The sequence below is a fragment of the Hypanus sabinus genome, chromosome 12 (genome assembly GCF_030144855.1).
Source record: "Hypanus sabinus isolate sHypSab1 chromosome 12, sHypSab1.hap1, whole genome shotgun sequence".
In the NCBI taxonomy this organism is placed as follows: domain Eukaryota; kingdom Metazoa; phylum Chordata; class Chondrichthyes; order Myliobatiformes; family Dasyatidae; genus Hypanus; species Hypanus sabinus.
In genome coordinates, this window is record NC_082717.1 from 62,204,374 (window position 1) to 62,230,149 (window position 25,776).

General features: G+C 39.9%; 1 protein-coding gene across 7 annotated transcripts in view; it reads left to right on the forward strand.

Moving 5' to 3' along the window:
* The window catches only part of LOC132402935 (rho guanine nucleotide exchange factor TIAM2), a 263,572-nt gene that overhangs the window by 150,815 nt on the left and 86,981 nt on the right, over window positions 1-25,776 (forward strand). For all 7 annotated transcript variants that reach the window (XM_059986063.1, XM_059986060.1, XM_059986061.1 and 4 more), the window contains 4 exons: window positions 1,289-1,461; window positions 2,846-3,070; window positions 19,426-19,611; window positions 20,078-20,224. In XM_059986063.1, coding sequence (XP_059842046.1) covers window positions 1,289-1,461; window positions 2,846-3,070; window positions 19,426-19,611; window positions 20,078-20,224 — 731 coding nt within the window. The remainder of the gene's footprint in view (window positions 1-1,288; window positions 1,462-2,845; window positions 3,071-19,425; window positions 19,612-20,077; window positions 20,225-25,776) is intronic.

Sequence of the window (25,776 nt, forward strand, 5' to 3'; positions counted from 1 at the left end):
GTGATAGGTGAAACCTGAAGGGGGAGGGGATGAAGTAAAGAGCTGGGAAATTGATTGGTGAAAGAGGCAGAAGGCCATGGAAGAAAGAAAAGTGGGGAGGAGTACCAGAGGGAGGCAATGGGTGGGCAGGAAGATAAGGTGAGAGAGGGAAAAGGGGATAGGAAATGGTGAAGGGGCATTACCAGAAGTTTGAGAAATAGTTATGAACTCTGTTTGGGTATTGCAAAATGTAGCTTTTGTAGGTCTCCTGGATCATGAATCTGAACTTTGTTGCACAATTGGAAAAATAATATATTGGTACTTATTTACATTACCAGTAGATTGAATCGTATATTTCTGTTTTTATATAACTTGTCTGAACTTGTACTGCATTCAAATCATTCATAAATACAGGATAAATCTGAGGATCTGAAAAGAGCTGCATGCACGTCATTTATTGTGTCCTACCAATTAGATTATTGTCTTTATATCCTCACAGTATCTCCTGTTTCCGTCTTAGTTGAAAGGCTGTTTTAAGTACTATGCTGTGTTATTTTTGCCAGTAGTTTGTAATATCAAACATTATGCCTTCTGGAAGTTCATCTTCATAATATTCATTGACATTGCCTTATCTACCTATTAAATAATCTCTTCAAAAATCAGCAGTTAGTTGAAAATTAGTTTGCCTTTCTTAAAACCTTTTGGCTTTGCCGGATCAGTCCATCAATTCATTGAACCAGCTAGACTTTCCACTGGAGCAACCTTGACCTATAAATCTGGCACGTAATTGCTTTTTAAAATATACCTTATGTTTTAGTCAAGTGTTTGATCTCGATCTCCATGTGGATATTTTGTCATTGTTATATGATATAGAAGGGATAAACCTACCAATTATGGGATCAGATTAAATGTTAAAGGTGCTGTTAACTCATGGCACACCTCCCTACATAAGTCATGCAAGGCATCTGGGTAAAGTAGTACATGTAACACATCATTTAGAACAGAGATATATCTATATTATTATCATTCACTACTAATGGGTACCAGAAAACACTTCAGCTACTTCGGTCAATTTACTTTTGATAAGAAGAAATAATTACTATTAATGTAAATGTTGTGGTTACTGAGTTCTGGATGCAAGTCTACAAGAATTTTGAAGGGAACCTGTTTAAAACTTTACTGTCATGGAAGAGGAGGATCTAACCTAGAAAAAGATGAATAAATCAAAACTCCATACTGTTGTTCTCTTCATCAAAAATGTTGGAATAGCATTTTAATTAATGCTTTTTTTTTGCTTTCCCTTTTAAAGGTTGTACTCTCTTATTTTATGAGGCCAATGGGAAAAACTTCATGGAGCAGAGCAGTGTGCCTAGATACGCCTTGTTCGCTGAGGATAGCATTGTGCAGCCTGTACCTGAACATCCCAAGAAAGAGAATGTGTTCTGTCTTAGTAATGCCTTCGGGGATGTTGTCCTATTTCAGGTTTTTATTGTTATTTACTAAAGACTAATCTTAATTAGTCTATAAATGGGAACCTATGAAAATGAGATCAGCTAGACTGGCAAATGCAAAGCCAAATAATTCAAAATTCCTGGAATATAACAATCACACACCCCTTTCAGTGGCCCAAGGTGTTCCATGGGTATCATAATTAAAATCATGAGAAGTGAGAAATGCTGATGTTCATAATTAATAGTCATGTTGCAAACAAAACCTAGGGAGGCTAAATGAAAATCTGGTCTTGTATATCAATAAAAAAATTAACAGGGTTTTATGTTAAACTGCATTTTCCAAATGACAGGATAAATGAATTGAATACACTCTTTGTACGAGCAATAACATTCTGGTTTTATTGAACTTGAGAAAGATCTGACAAGGTAACAAATGATTATTAAACTGTAAAACAGAACAAAAAATTAGGACGACCATTTCTCATGGTTTCATTCAATCTTCTGTCTACCATCTCCCAATGAATGAAGTGCAATGACATATTAGTTGTCTTGAATTATGTGAATAGATTGGACAACAAATTTTTTTCTAGTTTTTTGGTTTATGATAGACTGCTTGAAGTTGAACACAAATATAATTTCAGACTACTTGTATCACGTATGAATTTTGAGAAACAAGAAATTAACTTTTATTGAATATAATATGTTTAATTGATAATAGTGCTGACACTCTGGAAAAGTTCAACTAAGCCAAAATGTTTTATTGATGATTTTCATTTGTACTTAGTGTCTGAGTACAAATTTTTAACATCATCTATGAATGCCTTCCATGTGATCTTCTCCAGTCTCACTGGAAAGTCTTCGAACTGCCTGTCATTGACCTGTTTAATTTGTGGACCAATGTCTTCCTTAATCTTGGCGTTGGCGATTCTGAGAAAACACCTACCTCAAATATTGAAATCATGGAAATTTATAGGCTTTCTATCCTGTCATGCAGCATCCTCCCTGCCTAAGCATGCTTAGTCATGGCTGGAAAAGATGCAGAAATTTTTAGCTTACATCGTAGGCAAAGTTTTAATTGTCTTGAATTATGAATTGAAATAACAATAAAGTTAATTTTTAAAAAATGGAGCATGTAAGGAAAATTTCATGGTGATTTCCATGATCAGCAACCCAAACTACATAATATACAGACAGAATTATTCAGGAACCAATATCTTCATTGCTCGGTGGTATCCATAACCTCAGTACACTGTTTTATAACATTTTACAACAAAATGGTCATTGCCCTTAGTGCTTTCTGCAGCACATCTAAATTTCATTTTAATCTTAACATCAGAATTTTTGAAGGATTATTTTCAGTTGTTTACACGACACTGATATTCTATGTTTTAATTGTTCTCTGGTTCGATTTTCAGGCTACAAGCCAAACTGATCTTGAAAATTGGATAACAGCAATACACTCTGCGTGTGCATCGGTGTTTGCAAAGCAGCATGGCAAGGAAGATACTGTCAAGCTATTAAAAAATGAAACTAAAAGCTTAATGCAAAAAATTGATATGGATGGAAAAATGAAGAAAATGGCAGAGTTGCAGCTGTCCATTGTAAATGATCCCAAAAACAGGAAGGCAATTGAAAATCAGGTATACTTAAACCTTATTGTTCTCTGGGAACAGAGAAACTTTATATATACTGTGTGCTGTTATAAATGTGTATTGGTAATGTGGTTAACAGTGAAGAAACAAGTTGTTAGTTACAAGAAGCAAGAAGCTATCGAATGTAATGTTCAGGCAGGTTAAGAAAAATAGTAAATGCCATTCAAAGTAGTGGGTACACAACCTTAGGGAAATGCATAATAAATGATAAGTGTTACGTATCCCGTAACCGGATAACTTACCAGCAAAGATAGAGAGGTCCGTTGAAGTCTGATGTCACTATTTTCAAAAGTTTTTATTTATAAAGGGGCACAAAAGTAAGGTTAATACAAACATTCAGATAATGCACGTCATCAATACTCAATCTAAAGCGAGGGTATAGTAATAATCATCATTAAGAAGTAATCTCGACTGTTGTCTAGGGGATAATATATTGTCTGTTGGAAATGTAAAAGTCACTCAGAAGTCTGCAGACTTTAGCCTTTCGGGGAATCGCTGGGTTTCACGTGTTTTAGAGGGATCGGTGAAAAACGAAAAAAAACTTGCCTGGGTCTTTATGAAGCCACTCCGTAAAATCAGGGGAACGTTGTTTCCCCGTTGTTAGTTAAAAGTCCTTCTCGGTATTATCAGCCACCCGCTCCCCAGGCAAAGGAGTTAGGAGCACATGTGGCATTGAGTGGCTTCCAGCCAGGGGAGCACTGAGTGATGGTGTCCTTCTAGTGCGTCGCTGGGGTACTGCCTCCTGCAGTCCCCTTTTATCTTGACTTGCAGAGTTGTAGATGTCCATCAAAGTAGGGTGATGCAATCCCCACCCCCACATTGCCCGAGGGTGTCCATATCCATGGTAGCTTTCACGTAGCAGGGACATGCACGTCACACAGGTGCCTCTAAGAACAATGGCCAAAACCGTTGCATTGTCTCTCACTTCCTGGGTCTGAGACCCGAATTAATAGCGATCTTGCGATTCTCCGGAAGGAGGGGGCTGCTCCTGCTCCTTCGACCCCTCAGAGCTGTGGTACATTCATAACATAAGAAACCGAACATCTAGACAAACAGACCTCCAAAGTAGTGAAGCTGTGAAAATTAAGAGATGCTTGCTTTTATGACTGATGTAAATAATATCAGAACAGGGAACTTGTATCAGAATTTGTTGGTCACCAGATGACAGCAAAAATGTGACCGCATCGAGGAATTACTGAGTTGGTGAAGTCTTTCAATAAATTAGAAACTAGCTGGCTGGGGTTGTTTGGAATGATGGTGTAAAATTGAAAAACCTGGATTCGATAAACAAGAAAGGCTTGTTTCTCATAATGGAGAAGTCAAAAACCAGTGCACACTTTTGGCCAAGATAATTCAAATGGAGTTGAGATTCGATTTTGTCCTAAATGAGATCTGAAACATTGGCTGAAAGATTGCGAAGATAAAAGTTGAGATGAGCAAAGTGCAAAGCTGTGGTCAGAGAATTTTTTTTTTAATTGAGTTATTTTGTGTTTCTTGCTTTGTGGCTACCTGTAGGGAAGCAAATCTCAAGATGTATAATTTATACATTCTTTGAATGTATAAATTGAATCTTGACTCTTAAAATGGTTGGCTACATTGGAAAGATAGATGCATTTGATTGCACAAAAATTAACTGGATGTTGCATACTAAGTGAATTGAGCAGTATTTTGAAGCAAATTAAATAGCCAATGAAAAACAAGTGACAATTTTTCTGATGCAGTAACATTTAGATCCAAAACCATTGTCAATTGCAGAACACTTTAGGTTTCATAAGTATAACCAAAAGAAAGTGGAGTCCTTTTCAACATACGTGGCTGAATTGAAGAAGTTGTCTGAGCATTGTCAAATTGTTTAGCTTGTGGAGTCGTGTAAGAAAGCATTCAAAAACGGTTCCTAACTGAAGCATAACCTACATTTAAAAGAGTCATTGAAATTATTGTATCAATGGAAACAGCAGACAGGGATGCAATTGAGTTGCATTCAAGAATGAAAGTGACCCGTGAATAAAATTATAGCATCTAAATGGAGGCCTGCTTGGCTGAACAAATTGCATTGCCATTGTGGCAGGGGATAACATACATCAGGCCAATACAGTTTTAAAGATGAAATGCAAAAAATGCAACTAAGTAGGACACATATAAGGCAGACTGAAATTAAGCGGACTGCACAGAGAAGAGAATAAGAGAAAAAGTCAAATTACAGCTTCAAAAAGAATACTTCGCTGTATGCTGTTGATGAAAAATTTGGTAGTGATGAAAGTGACACAGGACTGGACAGCCTTGAGATTTACAGTGGAAAATCTTAACAATAGACATTCAAAATGGCTTACACCAGAAGTGAACAGGAAATTCATTAAAACGGATTTGGACACTAGCCCAGCTGTTTCAGTCATTCCACAAAATGGGTTTGGCATTTCAAAGATACTGTACTGAAACCCTGCAGATATCCAGCTTATACTGGAGATTGGATAAATCCTGAAGGGAATACATCCATAACAGTGAAATGCAACAACCAACAAGCCAGACTGGGCTTGTATGTAGTAAAACCAGGAGCGCCAGCATTGTGGGACTGTGATTGGCTGAAACAACTACATCTTGATTGGAGAGCCAACTGCTATTTGCATGCCACATCCCCTGAAATAGTCAACTGAAAGTAAATTATGAAAAGTACTGGATGATGCCTACAGCAATCTTCAAGAATGGCATTGGGAAAACTCAAACATACAGTTTCAAAGTAAAATAGTGTTAAATAAAAATGTCACATGCCTCAGGTGAGTTAGATTACAAGGAGGCTGAAGGAATTCTGTCCAAAGATGAGCAGAGACCATGAGCAACTCCAGTGGTCCCAGTCGCCAAGAAGAGTGGGTCTGTTTGGATCTGTGGTGATTTCAAGATCACCATTAATCCAGTGCTGAAAGTAGATCAATATCCTCTGCCCAGGATAGAGGATATCTTTACATATCTCTCTGGAGAGAAGCATTTCAGCAAATGGACTTAGCTGAGGCCTACCTGTAGATGGTGATGGAAGAGAAGTCCAAGGTGTATCTCATTATAAACACTCAACAGATGCTTTATCACTATAAAGGGCTGGTACAAGGATGACAAGGAACAGCTCCAAAATTCTAAGACTGTTGAAAGGATTAGACTGTGGGCTCAGAGCATGACGTGCTGTGTGAATTCCTTAAACCAAGCGACACTGTGGTCACACTATTGACACACAAGGATTACACAAGTCTGCTGAGAAAATTCAAGCAGTAGTGGATGCCCTAAGGCCAAAGGGCGTGTCACAGTCACGGTCCTTTTTAGGATGTTTCAATTACTGTGACAGGTTCCTGTCAAATCTGGCCACTGTGCTCTAACTTTTGAACTCATGACTACAGATCAGGAAGAAATGGCAATAGACAAAGCAGTGTGAGGTGGCTTTCCAAAAAGAAAGTGAAATGGTGACATCAGCCACTGTACTCGTACATTATGATGCACATCGTCCAGTGAAGCTTGCCATGCACTGTTCAGGATGCCAACACGTCCAGAAGAAAGGTATCCAGAGCTGTCAGAACCACTTCCTGTAGTCCGAGGATCAACTCCTAAACCCACCAAGGAGGAAGCTCCAGAGCCTGAGATTGCCAACAACCACGTTTCACCTGTCAAAGATGTGTGTATTACGTACTCCGTGATACCACCATATCATAAGTGTGTGCCTCGCTTAAAGTAAAACAAAGAATGTACACAAGTTATTCCCAGCTCCATGGTTCCCTTTTAATTAGTTTTTATGTTTTGGAGGTACAAACGTAACAGCTGCAAGATGAACTTCTAACTGAGAACAATCAAATTTTGAAACAGGAAAATATTCAATTATCATCAAACTTCAAATTTCACTTCCCTTTGTGAATTGACCTTCATAAAATGGGTCCTCCCAAATAATGTGGGGATGTCTCTGAATCACCTGAAATAATACCCAAATAACAAAACATGCCTGAAAGAGGGAAAGTAGCTAAATTTTAATCCAATATTTGGGTTATTTCTCATTAAAATAACAAGATATTTGCAGTTTATTTGGCAAAAGTAAAAGTTATTTTAGAAATAGAATGCTTGATTTGTAAAGCATTTGTATTTTGAAACTGCACTATATGACTACTTTTCTCATAGACTTCAAATCACAAGGAAATAGGAGTGCATCAAGCCTTCCCTGTCATGGCTGATCTATCAAACACGAGGAAACCTGCAGATGCTGGAAATTCAAGCAACACACACAAAATGCTGGTGGAACACAGCAGGCCAGGCAGCATCTATAAGAAGCACTGTCGACGTTTCGTGCTGAGTCCTGACGAAGGGTTCCACCAGCATTTTGTGTGTGATGGCTGATCTATGCTGACCTCAATTCATTCTGTGCCAGTTGTTTTCTGATCTTTCAAATATTGAACCATCTCTTCTTAGATGCATTTAATCATTTGGCAACTACCACCACCACCACGCTTGGGCAGAGGATTCTGGATATTTGCCACCCAGAAATGACTGACCTCTTACTTTGTAGCTTTGTGCCTTTGTTCTCCCTCAAATGAATTGAATTTAGGAGCCGAGAGGTAATGTTGCTGCTCTATATGACCCTGGTCAGACCCCACTTGGAGTACTGTTCTCAGTTCTGGTCGCCTCACTACAGGAAGGATGTGGAAGCCATAGAAAGGGTGCAGAGGAGATTTACAAGCATTGGGGAGCATGCCTTATGAGAATAGGTTGAGTGAACTCGGTCTTTTCTCCTTGGAGTGACGGAGGACGAGAGGTGACCTGATAGAGGTGTATAAGATGATGAGAGGCATTGATCATGTGGATAGTCAGAGGCTTTTTCCCAGGGCTGAAATGGTTGCTACAAGAGGACACGGGTTTAAGGTGCTGGGGAGTAGGTACAGAGGGGATATCAGAGGTAAGTTTTTTACGCAAAGAGTGGTGAGTGCGTGGAATGGGCTGCCAGTGACGGTGTTGGAGACAGATACAATAGGGTCTTTTAAAAGACTTTTGGATAGGTACATGGAGCTTAGAATAATAGAGGGCTATATGTAAGCCTAGTAATTTCTAAGGTAGGGACATGTTCGGCACAACTTTGTGGGCCGAAGGGCCTGTATTGTGCTGTAGGTTTTCTATGTTTTTATGTTTCTATTTTAATATTTACCCAGACAAACCCTGTAGGATTTTATTTGTTTGACTAAGATCTCCCCTAATTCTTCTAAACTCCAAAGAATACAGAAACAAACAGATCAATCTGTTTTAGTAAATGCCTGGTTGTTCTTGATTGTCCTGTTACCTTCCATTACAAAACACAGTAAGCCAATTTAAAAACAAAACAGAAATAAGAGCAGAAATGTGCCATTTTGCCTTTGAGACTGAATTGCCATTCATCAGAACCACAACTGACCTTCAGCTCAAGGCTACTTTACTGCACTACCCCTATATATCTCAATGTGTGTAACAAATAAATTCAGTTTGGCCCTTCACAATCCTGTGGGAGAAAGAGTATTTGTGCACCTAAGTGAAGAAATGTGTATATTTCTCAATCCTAACTGCAACCATTGCTTTCTTAGAGGCTGTGAGCACTGTTCTAGATGCCTCCGGTAGGGAAAACATCCCTTCTACGTTCACTATATTGAGCCCTGGAAGAAATTTGCAAATTTCCATTAGATTTCCAGGCATTCTTCTGAATACCAGACATTGCAGTTCTAGTCTACAATTTATTTTATTTATCGAGGAAAAGCCTTGAAGCAGTCTAGCAAATATTTTTATGGGTAAGGGGATCAAAACTGTACCCAGGACACCTGATGCAATCATACCAAGGTCCTTTATAATTGCAGTAAATGCTCAAGTACATTTTTTATCTATATTTTCTATAATGATTGCATGTGCCATATTCTTACCCACTTAGTTTATTCATAACTCCTTTCTGTACACTCCCTTCCTCTTCCCAATTCCACTTATGTCACTTCAATATGGTCTTTTAAAAGTTCTGTCTTCCTGAATTCTGTTCAGAGAAATGCTCTGGTGGTTATCAGTAAACCTATCATCACCAAAGAATAAATTATCTTCCATTCCAACCAGAGAGTCGTTGAACACAACAGCACAGAAACAGGCCCTTCGCCTCAACTAGTCAAACTATTAATCTGCCTAGACCCATCGACCTGCACCTGGTTCATAGCCCTCCATACCCCTCATATCTATATACCTATCCAAATAAATCGAACCTGAACCCACGACTTACACTGGCAGTTCATTCCATACTTTCATTGCCCTCTGAGTGAAGAAATTCCCCTCATGTTCCACTTTAACATTTCACCTTTCACCCTTAGCCAATGACCTCTTGTTCTTGTCTTGCCCAACCTCTGTTAAAAAAGTTTGCTTTCATTTACCCTATCTATACCTCTCATAATTTTATATACCTCTGTCAAATCTTCCCTCGTTCTCCTACATTCTAGGGAAAAGAGTCCTAACGTATTCAACCTTTCCCAAAAACTCAGGTCCTCAACTCCTGAGAACAGCCTTGTAAATTTTCTCTGCACTCTTTCAATCTTATTGACATCGTTACAGTAAGTAAGTGAACAATACTGCACCCAACACTCCAAATGTTTTGTACAACTGCAACATAAATCTCAACTCCTGTACTCAGTACTTTGATTTATGAAGGCCATTGTGCCAAAAGCTTTCTTCACGACCCTATCTACCTGTGATACTACTTTGAAGGAATTATGGACCTGTATTCCCAGGTCCCTCTGTTCTTCCGCACTCCTCAGCGCCCTGCCGCTCACCATGCGAGTCCTACCTTGACTGGCCCTCCCAAAGTGCAACAGCGCACACTTGCCTGCATTAAGTTCCATCTGCCATTTTTCAGCCTATTTTTCCAGCTGGAAAGAATCTTTGCCACAGTATGTGTTCTGCAGGATTCTTCTATTAATGTCATGTGCCAATTCAAACAATGAAAATGAATATTGAGTAAGTTTTCATTTCTGAACTACTTTTTGAAATGTAATGATCGAGAAATGATCCAATGATTACAGATAATACCCAGGATTTTTTAATATTGTAGAACCATCCATTAATTACACCAGAATAGTGCAGTTCTGTTCAATGAACTGGAGCAGGTCCTCTGCATTCCCTCTCTTGGATCTCATATGCATTTCTTTTGGATCCTAGCAACTGTTTCTGTGGTTAAGTCTAAATAAAATATGGTTAGAATGGGTCCTTAATAAGTAGCTATATCCAAAATATTTATAAGAAATTGCTCTAGCATCTGTGAGATCCAGTGTTGAATACTGCAAACTAGAAAAAAGCTTAATAGCTTTATAAATCAGAATTCCCAAATTCCTGTAGATCTCTCATGAACCTACAGTCAGCTTGATGGAATCCTCTGTAATGTGAGAAATACCAGATTCAAAAGTTAATGTTGCATTTACTGTAACAGATTAGCCATAACCTAACTGGACTGGGGTGCAAGCACAAGAGATAGAATGGCTTGTATTGTTTTCCTTTCTCCTCGCACACTGTGTTTGAGGCTAATTTATCAAATGTACAATTTCGCTGCATTCTCAGCAATCTGTTTTGTATTATGGGAGAGTATGCTGCTGTATCCTGTGACTCATTCAGTACATCTGGATTGGTTAAAAAGAAAATGCATTTTACATTCAAATTTAAATGTTATTTTGAGCATGTTAACAACTCAGGTTGGAGCTAAGCATAACAAAAATAAAGAGTGGATTTTTCTGCTAAAGGAAAAAGTAGATGTATTATTTGCATTCATTGAGTCAGCTATTTTTCCATATACCTTCTTTGCCATGGATATAGACATAATATCCCGCAGCGTTATGAATGATGTCTTTATGTGCCTTGCTAGAACAAACCGTTGCATGGTGACGCTGTTGTTTCCCTGAAGAGATAGTTACTAGTTTGGGGAGGGCGTGTGGCGAGGTGGTGGAAGATACCTCTAAAATCTTTCAACTTCTCAATTAATCAAAAATATAAAGGAATATAAAGCTCGTTAGTGGAGCCTGTAGACTGGAACTGCCCTAAAAAGTGCCTGTCCTGGTCTAACATCTGAAATTGGTTCCAGAGAGTTTTCAGATGTTACAGGAACTTTTAAAGTATCCCACTTGATGTTTCTTGTTGTGCAGGCCTCCCAACATCAAGCTACTGTGGAGCTGGTATAGGGGTAGGCAGAGCTGCTCTGCATTTGCATTTCAGCAACCCTCCATATGATGATCAGTTTGAATTAAAGCTTCTAGCATCTTGACATTTAAAAAAAAAAGAAACTTAATTGCTTTAGATGTGATTAGCAAGTCTGCCAATGTGCTGCTAAAAAGACTTGCATTCAGATTAGATCTCCCCCATGACAGAGACTAGAGGGATGCAGGATGCAATGAAATCTATTTAAATGCTTCTCTGTGTACAGTTACTACTGTGGCAGAACATATTTTAAAACTTTGTACAGTTTGATTTGAACTCCAAAGTGACTTTTTATAAAATATGAATTTTGCATGTACGAACACAGTCAGGGCTGCTTTCATTCTCTGTGTTGAGGACCGAAAGAGGCATGTAAATGGTATGTCATTTAAAGAATCCAAAACTATGGCAACATGGCTAAATACATGCAGATGAAGCATGCTAATTTCAGAAATGTTGGGAAATAAAGTTTAAAGCAAAACTACAAATTTTTATTTAAAAAAAAGAACATAACATCACATTATATACTCTACCTTTCAAAATATTTCCCGAGAGTTACTCACGACATTTTGCTTGATCGATGTTTCTTTATCTGTTGTATGAAGCAGTAATTCGCATCTGAATCTGGAAAGAGCAAATTACATCTCCAGATGAAGAAATATTATGTTCTGGAAATGGGATAAATACATTTCAAATCAAAGTCACTATATCATTTGGTTATTATTGGAGCTTATGATTTAGGATTGTTTAACATCCGTAAGACCGTAAGACACAGGAGCAGAATTAGGCCATTCTGCCCATCAAGTCTGTGCTGCTAATCCACCATGGCTGATCCTGGATCCCACTCAACCCCCTTCTCACCATATCCTTTGATGCCCTGACCAATCAGGAAGCTGTCAACTTCTACCTTAAATATACCCATGGACATGGCCTCCACTGCTGTTTGTGGCAGAGCATTCCACAGATTCACCACTCTCTGGCTAAAAACAATTTATTTTTACCTCTGTTCTAAAAGGTCGCCCCTCAATTTTGAGGCTGTGCCCTCTAATTATGGATACCCCCACCATAAGAAACATCCTCTCGACATCCACCCTATCGAGTCCTTTTAGCATTCGGTAGGTTTCAATGTGATCCCCCGCATTCTTCTAACTTGCAGCGAGTACAGGTCCAAAGATGCCAAAAGCTGTTTGTATGTTAACCCCTTCATTCCTGGAATAATTCTGGTGAACCTGCTCTGCACTCTCTTCAAAAACAACACATTCTTTCTGACATATGGGTCCCAAAACTGTTGGCATACTCCAAGTGCAATCCGACTAGTGTCTTATATAAGGCTCAGCATTATCTCCTTGCTTTTATATTCTGTTCCCCTTGGGATCCTGGCATGGATCCCACATTGCCTCCTGCCTGATGGGAATGGCATAAATGGTCTATGAGCAGGGTGGGTGAGATCCTTCATGATGTTCCCAGCCATTTTCTGGCACATTACTGTATATACAGTGCCTATAGAAGTTTTATTGTTTCACAACATTGAATCACAGTGGATTGAATTTGGCATTTTTGACACTGATCAACTGAAAAAGACTCTTGTGTCAAATTGAAAACAAAGTGATCTAATGATCTAAATAATTACAAATATAAAACACAATAATTGATTGCACAAGTATTCACCCCTTTTAAGTCAATATTTAGTAAGATGCCCCTTTGGCAGCACTTACAGCCTTGAGTTTGTGTGGCTAGGTCTCTATCAGCTTTGCACATCCGGACACTGCAATTTTCCCCATTCATCTTTACAAAACTGCTCAAGCTCTGTCAGATTGCATGGGGATCATGAGTGAACAGCCCTTTCAAGTCCAGCCACCAATTCTCAATTAGATTGAAGTCTGGGCTCTGACTTGGCCACTCCATGACATTAACTTTGTTGTTTTTAAGTCAGTCCTGTGTAGCTTTTGCTTTATACTTGGGGTCAGTTTCTTGCTGGAAGACACATCTTCTCCCAAGTGGCATTTCTCGTGCAGACTGCATTAGGTTTTCCTCTAGGGGTTCCCTGTATTTTACTCCATTCATTTTACCCTTTACCTTCTCAAGCCTTCCAAGGCCTTCTGCAGTGAAGCATCCCACAGCATGATGCAGCCAATGCCATGCTTCATGGTAAGGGGTGGTGTTTTTTTTCCGATGATGTGCAGTGTTTGGCTTACATAGTGTTTAGTCTGATAGCCAAAAAGCTCAATTTTGGTTTTATCAGACCATAGAACCTTCTAGCTGACTTCAGAGTCTCCCACATGCCTTCTGGCAAACTCTAGCTGAGATTTCATGTGAGCTTTCTTCAACAGTGGCTTTCTCTTTGCCACCCTCCCATAAAGCTGTGACTGGTGAAGCACCCAGTTTTTATATGTGCAGTCTCTCCCATCTCAGCCACTGAAGCTTCTCATTCCTCCACAGTAGTCATGGGGCTCTTGGGTGGCCTCGGTTACTCGCCCCCTCTTTGCACGGTCACTCAGTTTTTGAGAACGGCCTGCTCTAAGCAGATTTACAGTTGTGCCATATTCTTTCCATTTCTTGATGATTGACTTGACTGCACTCTGACAGATATTCAGTGACTTGGAAATTTCCCTGGATTGACCTCCTGACCTGTGCTTTTCAGTAACCTTTTCACTGAGTTGCTTGGAGTGTTCATTTGTCTTCGTGGTGTAGTTTTTGCCAGGATACTGACTCACCAGCAGTTGAACCTTCCAGTTACAGGTGTATTTTTACTACAATAATTGAAACACCTTGACTGCACACAGGTGACCTCCATTTAACTAATATGTGACTTCTAAAACCAATTGGCTGTAACAATGGTGATTTGGTGTGTCAATTTAAAGGGGGTGAATACTTATGCAACCAATTATTTTGTGTTTTATATTTGTAATTATTTAGATCACTTTTAGAGATCTGTTTTCACTTTGACACGAAAGTCTTTTTCTGTTGATCAATGTCAAAAAAGCCAAATTAAATCCACTGTGATTCAATGTTGTAAAACAATAAAACATGCAAACTTCTGAGGAGGATGAATGAATACTTTTTCTAAGCACTGTACAGTTCTGTGCAAATGTCGCAGCCACATATATATAACTGGCATGCCTGAGACTTTTGCACAGTACTGTGGTAATTTTATGTATTGCACTGCATTGCTGCCACAGAGAAAACCAAATTTTATGACGTGAGTGATAATCCTGATTTAAATATGGGTCTCTATCGTGGACTGAGAGTGGGAAGGAGGAAGGGAGAGGGGAATCATCGTTGGGAAAAGGGGGAGGGAGTGGGAAGCACCAGAGAGACATTCTGTAACGATCAATAAACCAACCGTTCGGAATCAAATGACCTTACCTGGTCTCTCAGGTTGGGTGTGTCCACACCTTGCCCCCACCCTCGTCTCCCCTCCCCCTGCCCCAGTACTCCTGTTCTGCCACCTGTCCCACACCCCTCCCTCAGCATTCCACCCTCGCGATTCCCAACATCCTTTGCTCCCGCCAGGTTTACAAACTTGCTCTCTGCTCCACATTATCAAGTCCGGTCCTGTGCGGAAGTTTTAAGCACCCTAGCTGTATACATGCACCTCAGACTTTTGTACAGTATCATATGTCCTTTATGGTGGGTAGGCTGGTGCTGGTGACGTGTTGGACAGTTTTGAGTTTTGACTCCTTGTTATGGATTCTTCCTGTTAAGATGCTCTCTACTGAACATTTGTAAAAGGACTTGAGCATGTATGTACATAATCCATCTCTCTTCAGCCTCCTCAGAAAGTTGAGGCTTTGGTGAGCTTTCCCAATTATGGGACCATGAATGGTTGGATGAGATGTGTACTCGCAGGAGTCTGAAACTGCTCACAGTGTCCACTGACGTACTGGCAATGTAAGAAGGCTGTGAGTGGTGCAATTACCCCTAAAATCGGTAACAGTCTCCTTTGTCATGTTGACATTGAGGAAGAGGTTATTTGCCTGGCAGTCAGCCTTGAGCTTTTCTACCTCCTCTCTGTAAGTGGTCTCATCGTTGTTGGTGATGAGCCCCACTCCAGTGTCATGTCTGCAACAAACTTGACAAAGTGATAACTGGGCTATTTGGGCATGCAGTCATACATGAACAAAGTCTACAATAATGGGCTCAGCACACAGCCCTGGGGGCATCCATGTTGAGGATGGTAGAGAGGGAGGAGTGATTGTGCAGCCTGAGTGTCTGAGATCTGTTGGTTACAAAGTCCAACAACCAGTTATTTAGACTGAAGAATAGGAGTTTGTTCAGCAGCATCTGTGGGACAAAGGTCAAAGCCGAACTGAAATCTGGAAACAGAATTCTGACATAAGTGCCTTTGTTTTGTTGGTATGTCTGGACTGGGTGAATGGCAGATGACATTTGTTGTAGAGTGGTTCTGTTGGTAAGCACATTAGTGCATGTCCAGTGTGGCAGGAATGGACTTTTTGATATGTGTCTGCACCATCTCTGTCAGGTGGTATAATTTAGTTTTGAAGGTGTAGAGTTCATTGGTACAGAGATAATGGTAGCTGATTTGACATGTAGGGACAGCAGCCTGGACAAGTGAAGTGTTGAAGATGTCAGTGAGCTGGTGTGCACACTCCCTGAGTACTCGGCCTGGTGTGTTGTTTGGTCCAGGTGTGACTCTCCGTAGAGTCCTTCTCACGTCTGTTAGTGGCTGCTCGGTGTTTTTCAGAATGTCGGGGAGAGGCACAGTTTTTCTTTGTGTAGTCAATAATGCCCTTGATACCCTGTCACATATGCCAGGTATCGTTGTTGAAAATTCAGTGTGCAGGTGGTCGTTAGAGACTATCTAGAAATAGAGACTAAATATTGATCATTGGGCAGCTCCATCTACTGGTTCAGTTGAGAATAAGTAATCTGCAGCAGTTGGCAGTGAATGAATGCATTTTTGGGAACTCATTTGTCTCCTGGTTTTAAACCAGTGATACACGAAGTGGAATATTAATTCCATTGATATCTCCAGTGTGAAATAAAAGCTCTGTGCTTTTTGTAAATTGATGCTAAATACAAAACCTTTGCACTTTAAGCCTTGAAATCTGACATTCAGTAAACCATTGACTGGTTTATCCTTTACAATTTTGTGCCTTATCCATGGATTAATGAGCCAGAGATACGAGTTGAAACCCCAGCATTGCATCCGAGGAATTTAATTTAAATTTTAAATATCAAAATAAATATTATGAAACTGCTATTTGCTTAAAAGCTTTACTTGGTTAATTCATGCCTGATTTGGCTGCACACAGCTTACTTTGTAAGTAACTGTAGGCCTGTAGCAATATGACTGGCTCTTTACTGCACACAGAAATGATCGATCAACTACTTCATTTATAGGCAGTTGAGCAACTAATGTTTGTCTTTCCAGTAATCCACATATTCCCTAATTAATTGTTCAACAAAATGCAATACATTGCCATTTTAAAAGGATTTGATACCAGACAGCAACAGGTTTTCATTTCTTGGCGATTGTAGTAAATTTATAATTTTGGTTATTGCTTAATTATAAGGCAGACATTGAAATAATCTCTAAAGTTACAACTTTTTTCTGTTTTTAATGTAAAGTTGTTTTGCTTTATTTTTATAAACTATTGCATATTTGGATGCAAGAATCTGACTGAATTGTCTAGATCTGTTGTATAGAGACAAAAAAAGGAAGTATACTGTTTAGAGGTGCATTGGCTTATATAGCTACAGACCTCTTTTGCTTTTCAAGATAAATTTTCTGTTTATTCTTTCTTGCAGCATATTCCTTTTTAAAATATATCATCCATTGTAGATAGAAATTGAAATATTTTGTGGTTGGCATTTATGATTGCAAGAGGCTTGATATTGAGTGCAAACTTTGCAGGTGGGATATTACGATAGATGTGAGTGAATTTCAGCATAAAGCTGGTAATGATTTCCCATTGGTCACCCTTATCAGGGATGGTTTTTGGGGGAAATCACATGGTTCCTGTCTCAATTATCATTGGAACCAGATGCTCGATGTCACAACAATTGTGTGAAAACAGTTCTAGAAATGACTTCTTCCTCTATTCTTTCTACAACTCTGAGCTCATCATTGGTTGATTGCTTGAGTCTACCAACCAAATGAGTGATTTTATCTTGGGAGCACTTTAAAAAGTGGTGCTGAAGAAGGAATTGTTCCTGTATTTAGGGTGAAGAGATTGGTAAGGCCCTAGGCCGCAGGTAGTGTTGAACAATGATTCTATAATAGCTGAAGAGCAGAAAGCTCTTCTAGTTTTCCAGTCAGCAGTCTCCATGACAACAGCAGCATCCAAAAAATACCTCTCAGTTCAATCACTTATTGTGTCATTTTACCTGCTTCATGGGGACTGTACTGCAGGTGTAGCTGTTGGGCAAAAGGCAGTTTGTGACTTGTTGGGAATTGATAGAAGAAGTTTGTCATACCTTACTGTTCTTAACAGCAGCAGAACTGCATGACCTAGGAGCAATTTAGGACAAAGAAAATGTTTCATTAAAGCCCTGCTCGTTTTATTTTGGCAGGAATAATGAATTCAAATGCATCACTTTACGCCACCAACGATGTTAGACATAATTTCTGAGCTCCAATCAAGAGAAAGTTGGCAGATGCTGGAAACCTGGGCAACACACACAAAACACTGGAGGAACTGAGCAGACCAGGCAGCATTTAGGTATTGCCTGGCCTGCCGAGTTCCTCCTGCATTTTGTATGTGTCTTGTTGTAATTTTGTAATTTTCTAGTTGTCTACTTCATTGGAAGTACTGTTGCAGAAGCCTTGGCAAGATGCTGCTATGCAGTTAATCAATAGCATTTTGTAGTTTGGTGCACCAATGGGGGAGGGACTGAATATTTGGATTGGATGACCATCTTTACCAGTGCAAAGCAGGCTTGCATTAATAGTTATATTATTACCATTTGTCAAACATGCATTTTGGTAAGCAACTGATGATCAGGGTTATTTAGTAGATCCAAGACATGTTTACTAGCCATTAAAGTTGTGTTGACATCTGATAGTTTGATTGCTACAAAGAAAGGATTTTAGGAGTTGCTGAAAATATTTTGGAATCTCTGAGTTTGACCAAGTTTTGCAAATTCATTTCAGTGAAGGAATTATTTTGACAAGCAGAGTGGATTCCAGTTAATTGGGCCATCCGTGAACCTGAGCAGCACACACAAAATTCTGGAGAAACTCAGCAAGTCAGGTTTATTATCCTCCATGGAGATGAATAAACAGTCAACGTTTTGGGCTGAGACACTTGTTCATGACTGCAGTTACTTATTTGTGACAACTCTTAAAAAAAACTAATATTAAAAACTAGCCAGGATTCCTTTGGTTTTTTGGGACACTGTGCTGCTTAATTGGGGCAGGAGACTGTTGCTGAACGGTTTCTATCTATTGTCACTTGTGTGCTGTTAGACACTGCATCGTGTTCAGAGCAAACAGTTTTTAAATAGCATCAGTTGCATGTGTTTTTGCTCAAAAAGCAATGTCTGTCACTGATAGTTTGCAAGAAATAAACAGTAAGAGAATTCGGAACTTTTTCACACTGTGGTTTCAAGCATTCAGACTTGGAGATGCTAGAAACGGCCTGGAATGAAAATGAAACCATTTCACTACTTCCAACAAGTTAGGAACTACAAAGAATTTGAAGGTATTGACAATGTTCTTGAATGTTACAATGAAAATGAAGATTTGGGGGAAATAATCATTGATAGCATTGTATGAAGGCAATCAATTATCCTACAGTAGGTGTCTGTGCTGATATTCCCATTTACGGTTGATCAAAAGAATGTGACAGCGTACCGTTCTACTGAGTGAATTCCTCCATTGACAGTATTTAGGCACTGGACCAGAGTTTTATGGTACTGTCGTATTATTGATAGTGTTCATATTTGTTCTGTATTTCACTTAAATATATAATGTGTTACTCAGTTAAATGGTAGTTTGTCTTTTTTATATCTTCTAACTATTTCCACGAAACTTCGGCTAATTGGGCAGATACTTAATTAAGTCAAAATGTACTGGTCCTGATGTGTCCCAATTGACCGGAACCCACTGTAAATGCAAATAAATAAATTGTTCTGTGAATTGAAACATGTGATAACTAATCCATTGAATGCTTTAAAATCAGATCCAGCAGTGGGAGCAGAACCTGGAGAAGTTTAATGTGGATCTGTTTCGGATGCGCTGTTACCTGGCCAGCCTACAGGGAGGTGAACTGCCTAATCCCAAGAGTCTCCTTGCAGCAGCCAGCCGGCCTTCCAAGCTGGCACTAAGCAGGCTGGGCATCTTCTCTGTCTCTTCATTTCATGCTCTGGTAAGCGTCGTTTAAAATCTTGTTCAGTTGATATTTCCACAGCCAGCTGTTTGCTTGTTTAGTACTATCCTTGCCGTAATCATGGAATAACATTGTAGAATTGAACGTATAATGTTTTATGTGGAACAGATCTGCTAGTAAACTGTGCTTTTCACCAACAATCTGCTCACTCTGCTCTTATGAAAAAGGCATGCCAGCAGCTAGATTTTATGAGGAGTTTGAAGAGGTTTATTTTGTGTATCACCAGAGACTTCAGCAAATTTTGCTGATATACCATGGCAAGCATTCTGACTGGGTTCATTGCAGTATGAAAGAAGCAAGTTATTCTGTAGTGATATTGAAAGTGAAATATTGTATTGTATTGTCTCACACTCAAAGTGCTGGAGGAACTCAGCTGGCCAGGCAGCATCTATGGAATGATCTCCAGCATCTGCACATTTTCTTATTGTCTCTTTTCTTTTTGAAGAATTGTTCCAGAGATGAAGCGACACTCAGGAAAAGAACACTGTCCCTGTCTCAGCGAATAAGAAGTAAAAAGGGTATATTTTCTTCGTTAAAGGGATTGGATGATCTGGGAAGAAAAGGGAAGGAAAAGCGACCATCAATTATGCAGGTATGTCTTACGATTTGGAACATAAATAATTGAGTAATACCTTAAGAGTTGCATTTACTTGTATATACTAAGAATTTAGCAAGTGATTTGTTTAATAGACTTTTTAAACTTTTATAATGGCTGCACTGTGTATTTATCACCTGTTGTGATCATTATGAGTAACTCAATATTCCTGGAACAAAATGATTGTTTTTAGCTAAAACAGTGAGGTTATGGTTGTTATATAAAACAGCAGTTGCTGGAAATGTTCAGCAGATTAGACAGTATCTGTGGATAAAGAAACAGTCAACTTTTCAGGTGATGAACTTTGTTCATTGTATTCCAGTTACCTGCTTTGAAGAAATAATGACAATCACAAATCTAATGCAACCTTGTAGCCTTTTGAAGTAGTTGACCATGTTAACCTAGGTCCCTCTCCCCCATTGTTCATATTGGAGCAAATGCACTGACCTGATTACATTTCTAACTGCTCTGGTACAACAGAGAATCGTTGGCAGTGGCTTTCAGTGTATCTCCTCACCTGTCTCTCCATTCTCTGACATTCATTTGGTCTGCTGTTTCTACAGGATGTTTGGTCCCTGGTTGTTTCACTCCTGCATGCTGCCTCTTGACAATGCCCTGCACAGAGAAGCAACAGTCTTTTTCTTTAACCCACTTGCCTGCACCACTGATTTAAATCCTTCATCTGTCTCTGAACTGTTGGACTGCTTATCATTTCATTTCTGGATAAGCAAGCATATGGTATCTAAACTGATGAAAACATAGTTATTTTGTAAGGCATGGAAGCTAGCAATTATACATCTACTCATCCAAGCACAGAAATTACAATAAGTAAACTGTGAAATTTTGTCATTTGAGTTACAGTGTACTGCACCTCATCGAAAGTTGAAATTGTAATGCTTCACAGAGTAAATCTCACAAGGTAGCACTTGGTCAGTTTCTGGGTGAATTCCATGACCATCATTGTATTGGTTGTGATTTGCTTATTCATTTAGTGACACAGTGTGGAGTTAGCCCTTCCTGCCCTTCGAGTAGTGACCCTCAGCAAACCCTGACAACCCCGATTTAACCCTAACCTAACCACAGGGCAATTTACGATCACCATATAACTGACCAAAAACTGTGTCTTTGGCTTGTGGAAGGAACCTGGAGTATCTGGGGGAAACCCACACACATTTGCATTAACTGTTACATCACTGTGGCTTGTTGACGGGATGTTGGCACTGCTAACCATTCCTGATTGCCTTTGAGGAGGCAGGTTGCTGGAATCGTACATGGGTCAGATCAACAAGGATTGCCGATTTCTTTCATTGAAGAACAGGGGCATTGATCGCGTGGATAGCCAGAGACCTTTTTCCAGGGCTGAAATGGCTAACAAGAGGGGTCATAGTTTTAAGGTGCTTGGAAATAGGTACCAAGGGGATGTCAGGGGTAAGTTTCTCACACAAAGAGTGGTGGGTGTGTGGAATGCACTGCCGGCGGTGGTGGTGGTAGCAGATTCAATAGGGTCTTTTAAGAGCCTCTTTGATAGATACATGGAGCTTAGAAAAATAGAGGGCTATGCACTAGGGAAATTCTAGACAGTTTCTAGAGCAGGTTACGTGGTCAGCACAACATTGTGGGCCGAACGGCCTGTAATGTGCTGTAGATTTCTATGTTCTATGATTGAGCTAGATGGGATTTTACAACAGTCCAGTAGTTTGTCATGATTTTTCTTAAATTCCACATTCTAGTCCGTGGTGGGCAAACTTTTTGACTTGTGGGCCACAAAGGGTTCTAAAATTTGACAGGGGGGCCGGACCAGGAGCAGATGGATGGAGTGTTTTGGTAATACACCTCATAAGAGAAAATAAAATATCATGGGATATGTCGAAAACATGTGCTTTAATTTCAATTGAAAATGAACAAATGCACTACAACAAAATATCTGTCTTTGAAGTCCCATGGTATTTAGCTATTTATTGAAATGACTTTTAAAACACTGAAAATTAAATGAAGAAAATACAGCTTTTTTTTAATAGTAATAGTTATTATTTTAAAGCACTGAAAATTCTGTTATCCTTCAAGATATTATCATCATCACTCTCCTCCTGCCTGTCTTTATTTCAAAAACGGTAGGAGATGCAGGTCTACTTGTCCTGCTCCTTCTTATTCAATTGACCCCTGTGCCAAAACTCAACAACGACCAGCACAAAGACAGAACAGTGATAGCGCGCCAGTATGCGGAGCGCGTTATTTGATCTGGAGCGCATTTTTTATTTTGAGAACGTACGTGCACCTGCGCACTACTCATGTCCATCACTTAACAGAAATGACATGTAACATGTAAGGCTTATTGAAAAAAATATTTTCAAATGCATTTTTTACATAACACAACGAAGAAACTTATTTTTAATTTCAGTGGGAACAGTGTTGTTGGTCTCCCTTTTTAGCCAGTGCATCAAAGTTGTGGCGATTCTCAGGATGGATCTGAGGTGTTGGTCAGTTAACTTGGATCTGTGGCTGGCTTTGTTGATGTTCATGACGCTGAACGCCTGTTCACACAAATAGGTCGAGCCAAACAAAGAGTAAAGCGCAAATGTGGAGTAATACGCTGCACCTCAACAAAGGTCAATGTATATAGAGTGCGTCATCTGTTGGGAAAACAGCAGAATTGCGGGGGAAAAACGTTAACAAGGTTTATTAATATAATTTCATCAAGTTCTGCGGGCTGGATTAAAAAGCTTAACGGGCCGCATATGGCCCGTGGGCCATAGTTTGCCCATGCCTGTTCTAGTCTGTTAACTCAATTTTAGTTTTAATGGGCCTTCTTCTGGATTACTGGTCTGATTATTTTAGTACTGCGCCATGACCCTACCAAGCTGCTTGCATATGGACAAGCAGGCCAAGTGTAATATAACTGGAACTTTTGATTATATAAGGCTGGATGACAATATGTGCTGTGAGGAGGAAGCAAAGAGGCTTTGTGGGATTGATATGGATCAAATGAAATGGGCAGCTTGGTCATTCACTTTGGTAAAAGGTGAAGGCAACATGTATTTTAAATGGTGAGGGACTGAGGGTCATGGTGTCCTTGTAAACACGTCACTGAAATTTAAGATGGAAATATAACAAGCATTTAGGGAGACCAAAAATTGTACATTTAATACAAGAAGATTTGCTGTTGGTAGAATATAACGATGAAGGTGTTGGTGCAGGAATGTGGTGCTGAGGTGTGGGATCAGCCTCAACCATGGTGAGTGGCAAAGGTGACCGACACTGCCAAACTGTTTTGCAAAATCGGCAGTTGGAAAAATTACATTTCAACCTCTTGAATTACCTCAAGCCTGTAATCATTGAGATAGATCGTGAACAGCTGGGTCCTTCACAGTGACCCCACCTGTCAAAGCTCCCAACTTGTAACGGAGTCATGGAGTCATACAACATGCAAACAAGCGCCTTGGCTCATCTGCTCCATACACCCAAAATGTCCATCTAGTTCAGTCCCATCTGCCCACAGTTAACCCACGGCTTTCTAAATCTCTCCTACACATGTACCTCTCCAACTTCCCACTATTCAGGACACTTACAAAGACACTTACAAAGATCATTGGGGACCCGAGTTGCCCCAACCACAAACTGTTCCAGTTGCTACCATCTGGGAAACGGTACCGCAGCATAAAAACCAGGACCAATGGGCTCCGGGACTGCTTCCTCCACCAGGCCATCAGGCTGATTAATTCATGCTGATGCAACTGTATTTCTATGTTATATTGACTATCCTGTTGTACCTACTATTTATTATAAATTACTATAAATTGCACATTTAGATGGAGATGTAACATAAAGATTTTTACTCATGTATATGAAGGATTTATGTAATAAAGTCAATTCAATTCACTGTTACTGTACCTGACTCAATCACTTCTTCTGGCAGTTCATTCCATTCTTTGTGTAAAGAATGAGTTGCCATGTAAATTCCTATTAAATCTTTCCCATCTCAGCTTAACCTATGCTCTGTTGTTCTTGTTTTCCTAACCTGGGGAGAAGGACTGAGTGCATTCATCCGATTTATCCCATCATGATTTTATACACCTCTTTCAGATCACCTCTCAGTCTCCTATACTTCAAGGAATAAAGTCCAATGCCACCCTAAAACACGATCACTCAGGTTCTGATAACATCCTTTAAATCATTTTAGCACTCTTGTCCAGCTTAATGGTACCTTTCTGATAACAGGATGACTAGAAACTAAGCACAATACTCCCAAGTCTGCCTCACCAGCATCTTGTACAACTGTACCATGAACTCCCGACTTTCATATTCATTGTTCTGACTGATGAAGGCCAGTGTTCAAAATCCACCTTAATCACACTGTCTCCCTGTGGCTCCACTTTTGCAGAACCATGTACCTGAACTTGAAGGTCCCTCTGCTCTACAACACTCCCAAGGGCCCTGTTCACTGTGAAAGTCCTGTCTTGATTTGACTTTCGAAAATGCAACACATTGCACTCCTTGAGGTTTGGTGGTGTTGATTGTCAGGGAAGTGGAGATGTTTTTTCCGATCTCTCCCAATGAGAAGGCAAGGATCCGGTTGCAGAGGGAGGTACAGAGGCCTGGGATTTGGAGCTTATTGATTAGAACGGAAGTGTCACTGTGTTGAATACTGAGCAGCAATCAGTGCACAGCAACCTGATGTAGGTATTGCTATTGTCCAGATCACCCAAGGCGAGTGGAGAGCCAGTGAGATTGCATCCGCTGTGGCGATAGGCAAATTGCAGTGGGTCCAGGTCCTTGCTTAGGCAGGAGTTGTTTGTAGCTATGGTCAACCTCTCAAATAATTTCATCACAGTAGATGTGCAAGCTAGGCGATAGACATTGAGGGAGCTCACTCTGCTCTTGTTGGGCACTGGTATGGTAGTTATCCTTTTGAAGTAGGTGGTAACCTCCAGCTGCAGCAGTGAGAAATTGAAGATGTCTTTGAACACTCCAGACAGTTGGTTGGCATGGGTTTTCAGAGCTCTACCAGGTACAGCATCAGGGCCTGATGCTGTATGAGGGTTCACCTTCTTGAAAGATATTTTGCCATCAGCCTCCGAGACAGAGGTCACAGGGTCACAAGATGCTACAAGGATTTGCACAGGTCTAATTGTATTCTCAGTCACACAGCATGCATAAAAGGCATTGAGCTCATCTGTGAGTGAAGTGTCACAGCCATTCATGATGTTAAATTTTGCTTTTTAGGAAGTAATTGCCTGCAAACCCTACCAGAGTAGACATACATCTGATTCCCTCTCTAATATTGTTTAGAATTGTTTTTTGCCTTTAAAATTGTCTTCTGTAGGTTGTGCCTGGACTTCTTGTGGAACACCATTTTTGAATGCCACAGTTATAGCCATCAATACTATGAATCTCCTGGTTCATCCATGGCTTTTGGTTTGGGTCCAGTATGCTCACCACTGCTCTTTAATCTCTGTCTATATGCTGGGAGTAGAAGTACAGCCAGGTGATTGGACTTTCCAAAGAGTGGGCATGGGATGGCATGGTACACATTCTTGATGGTGATATAACAA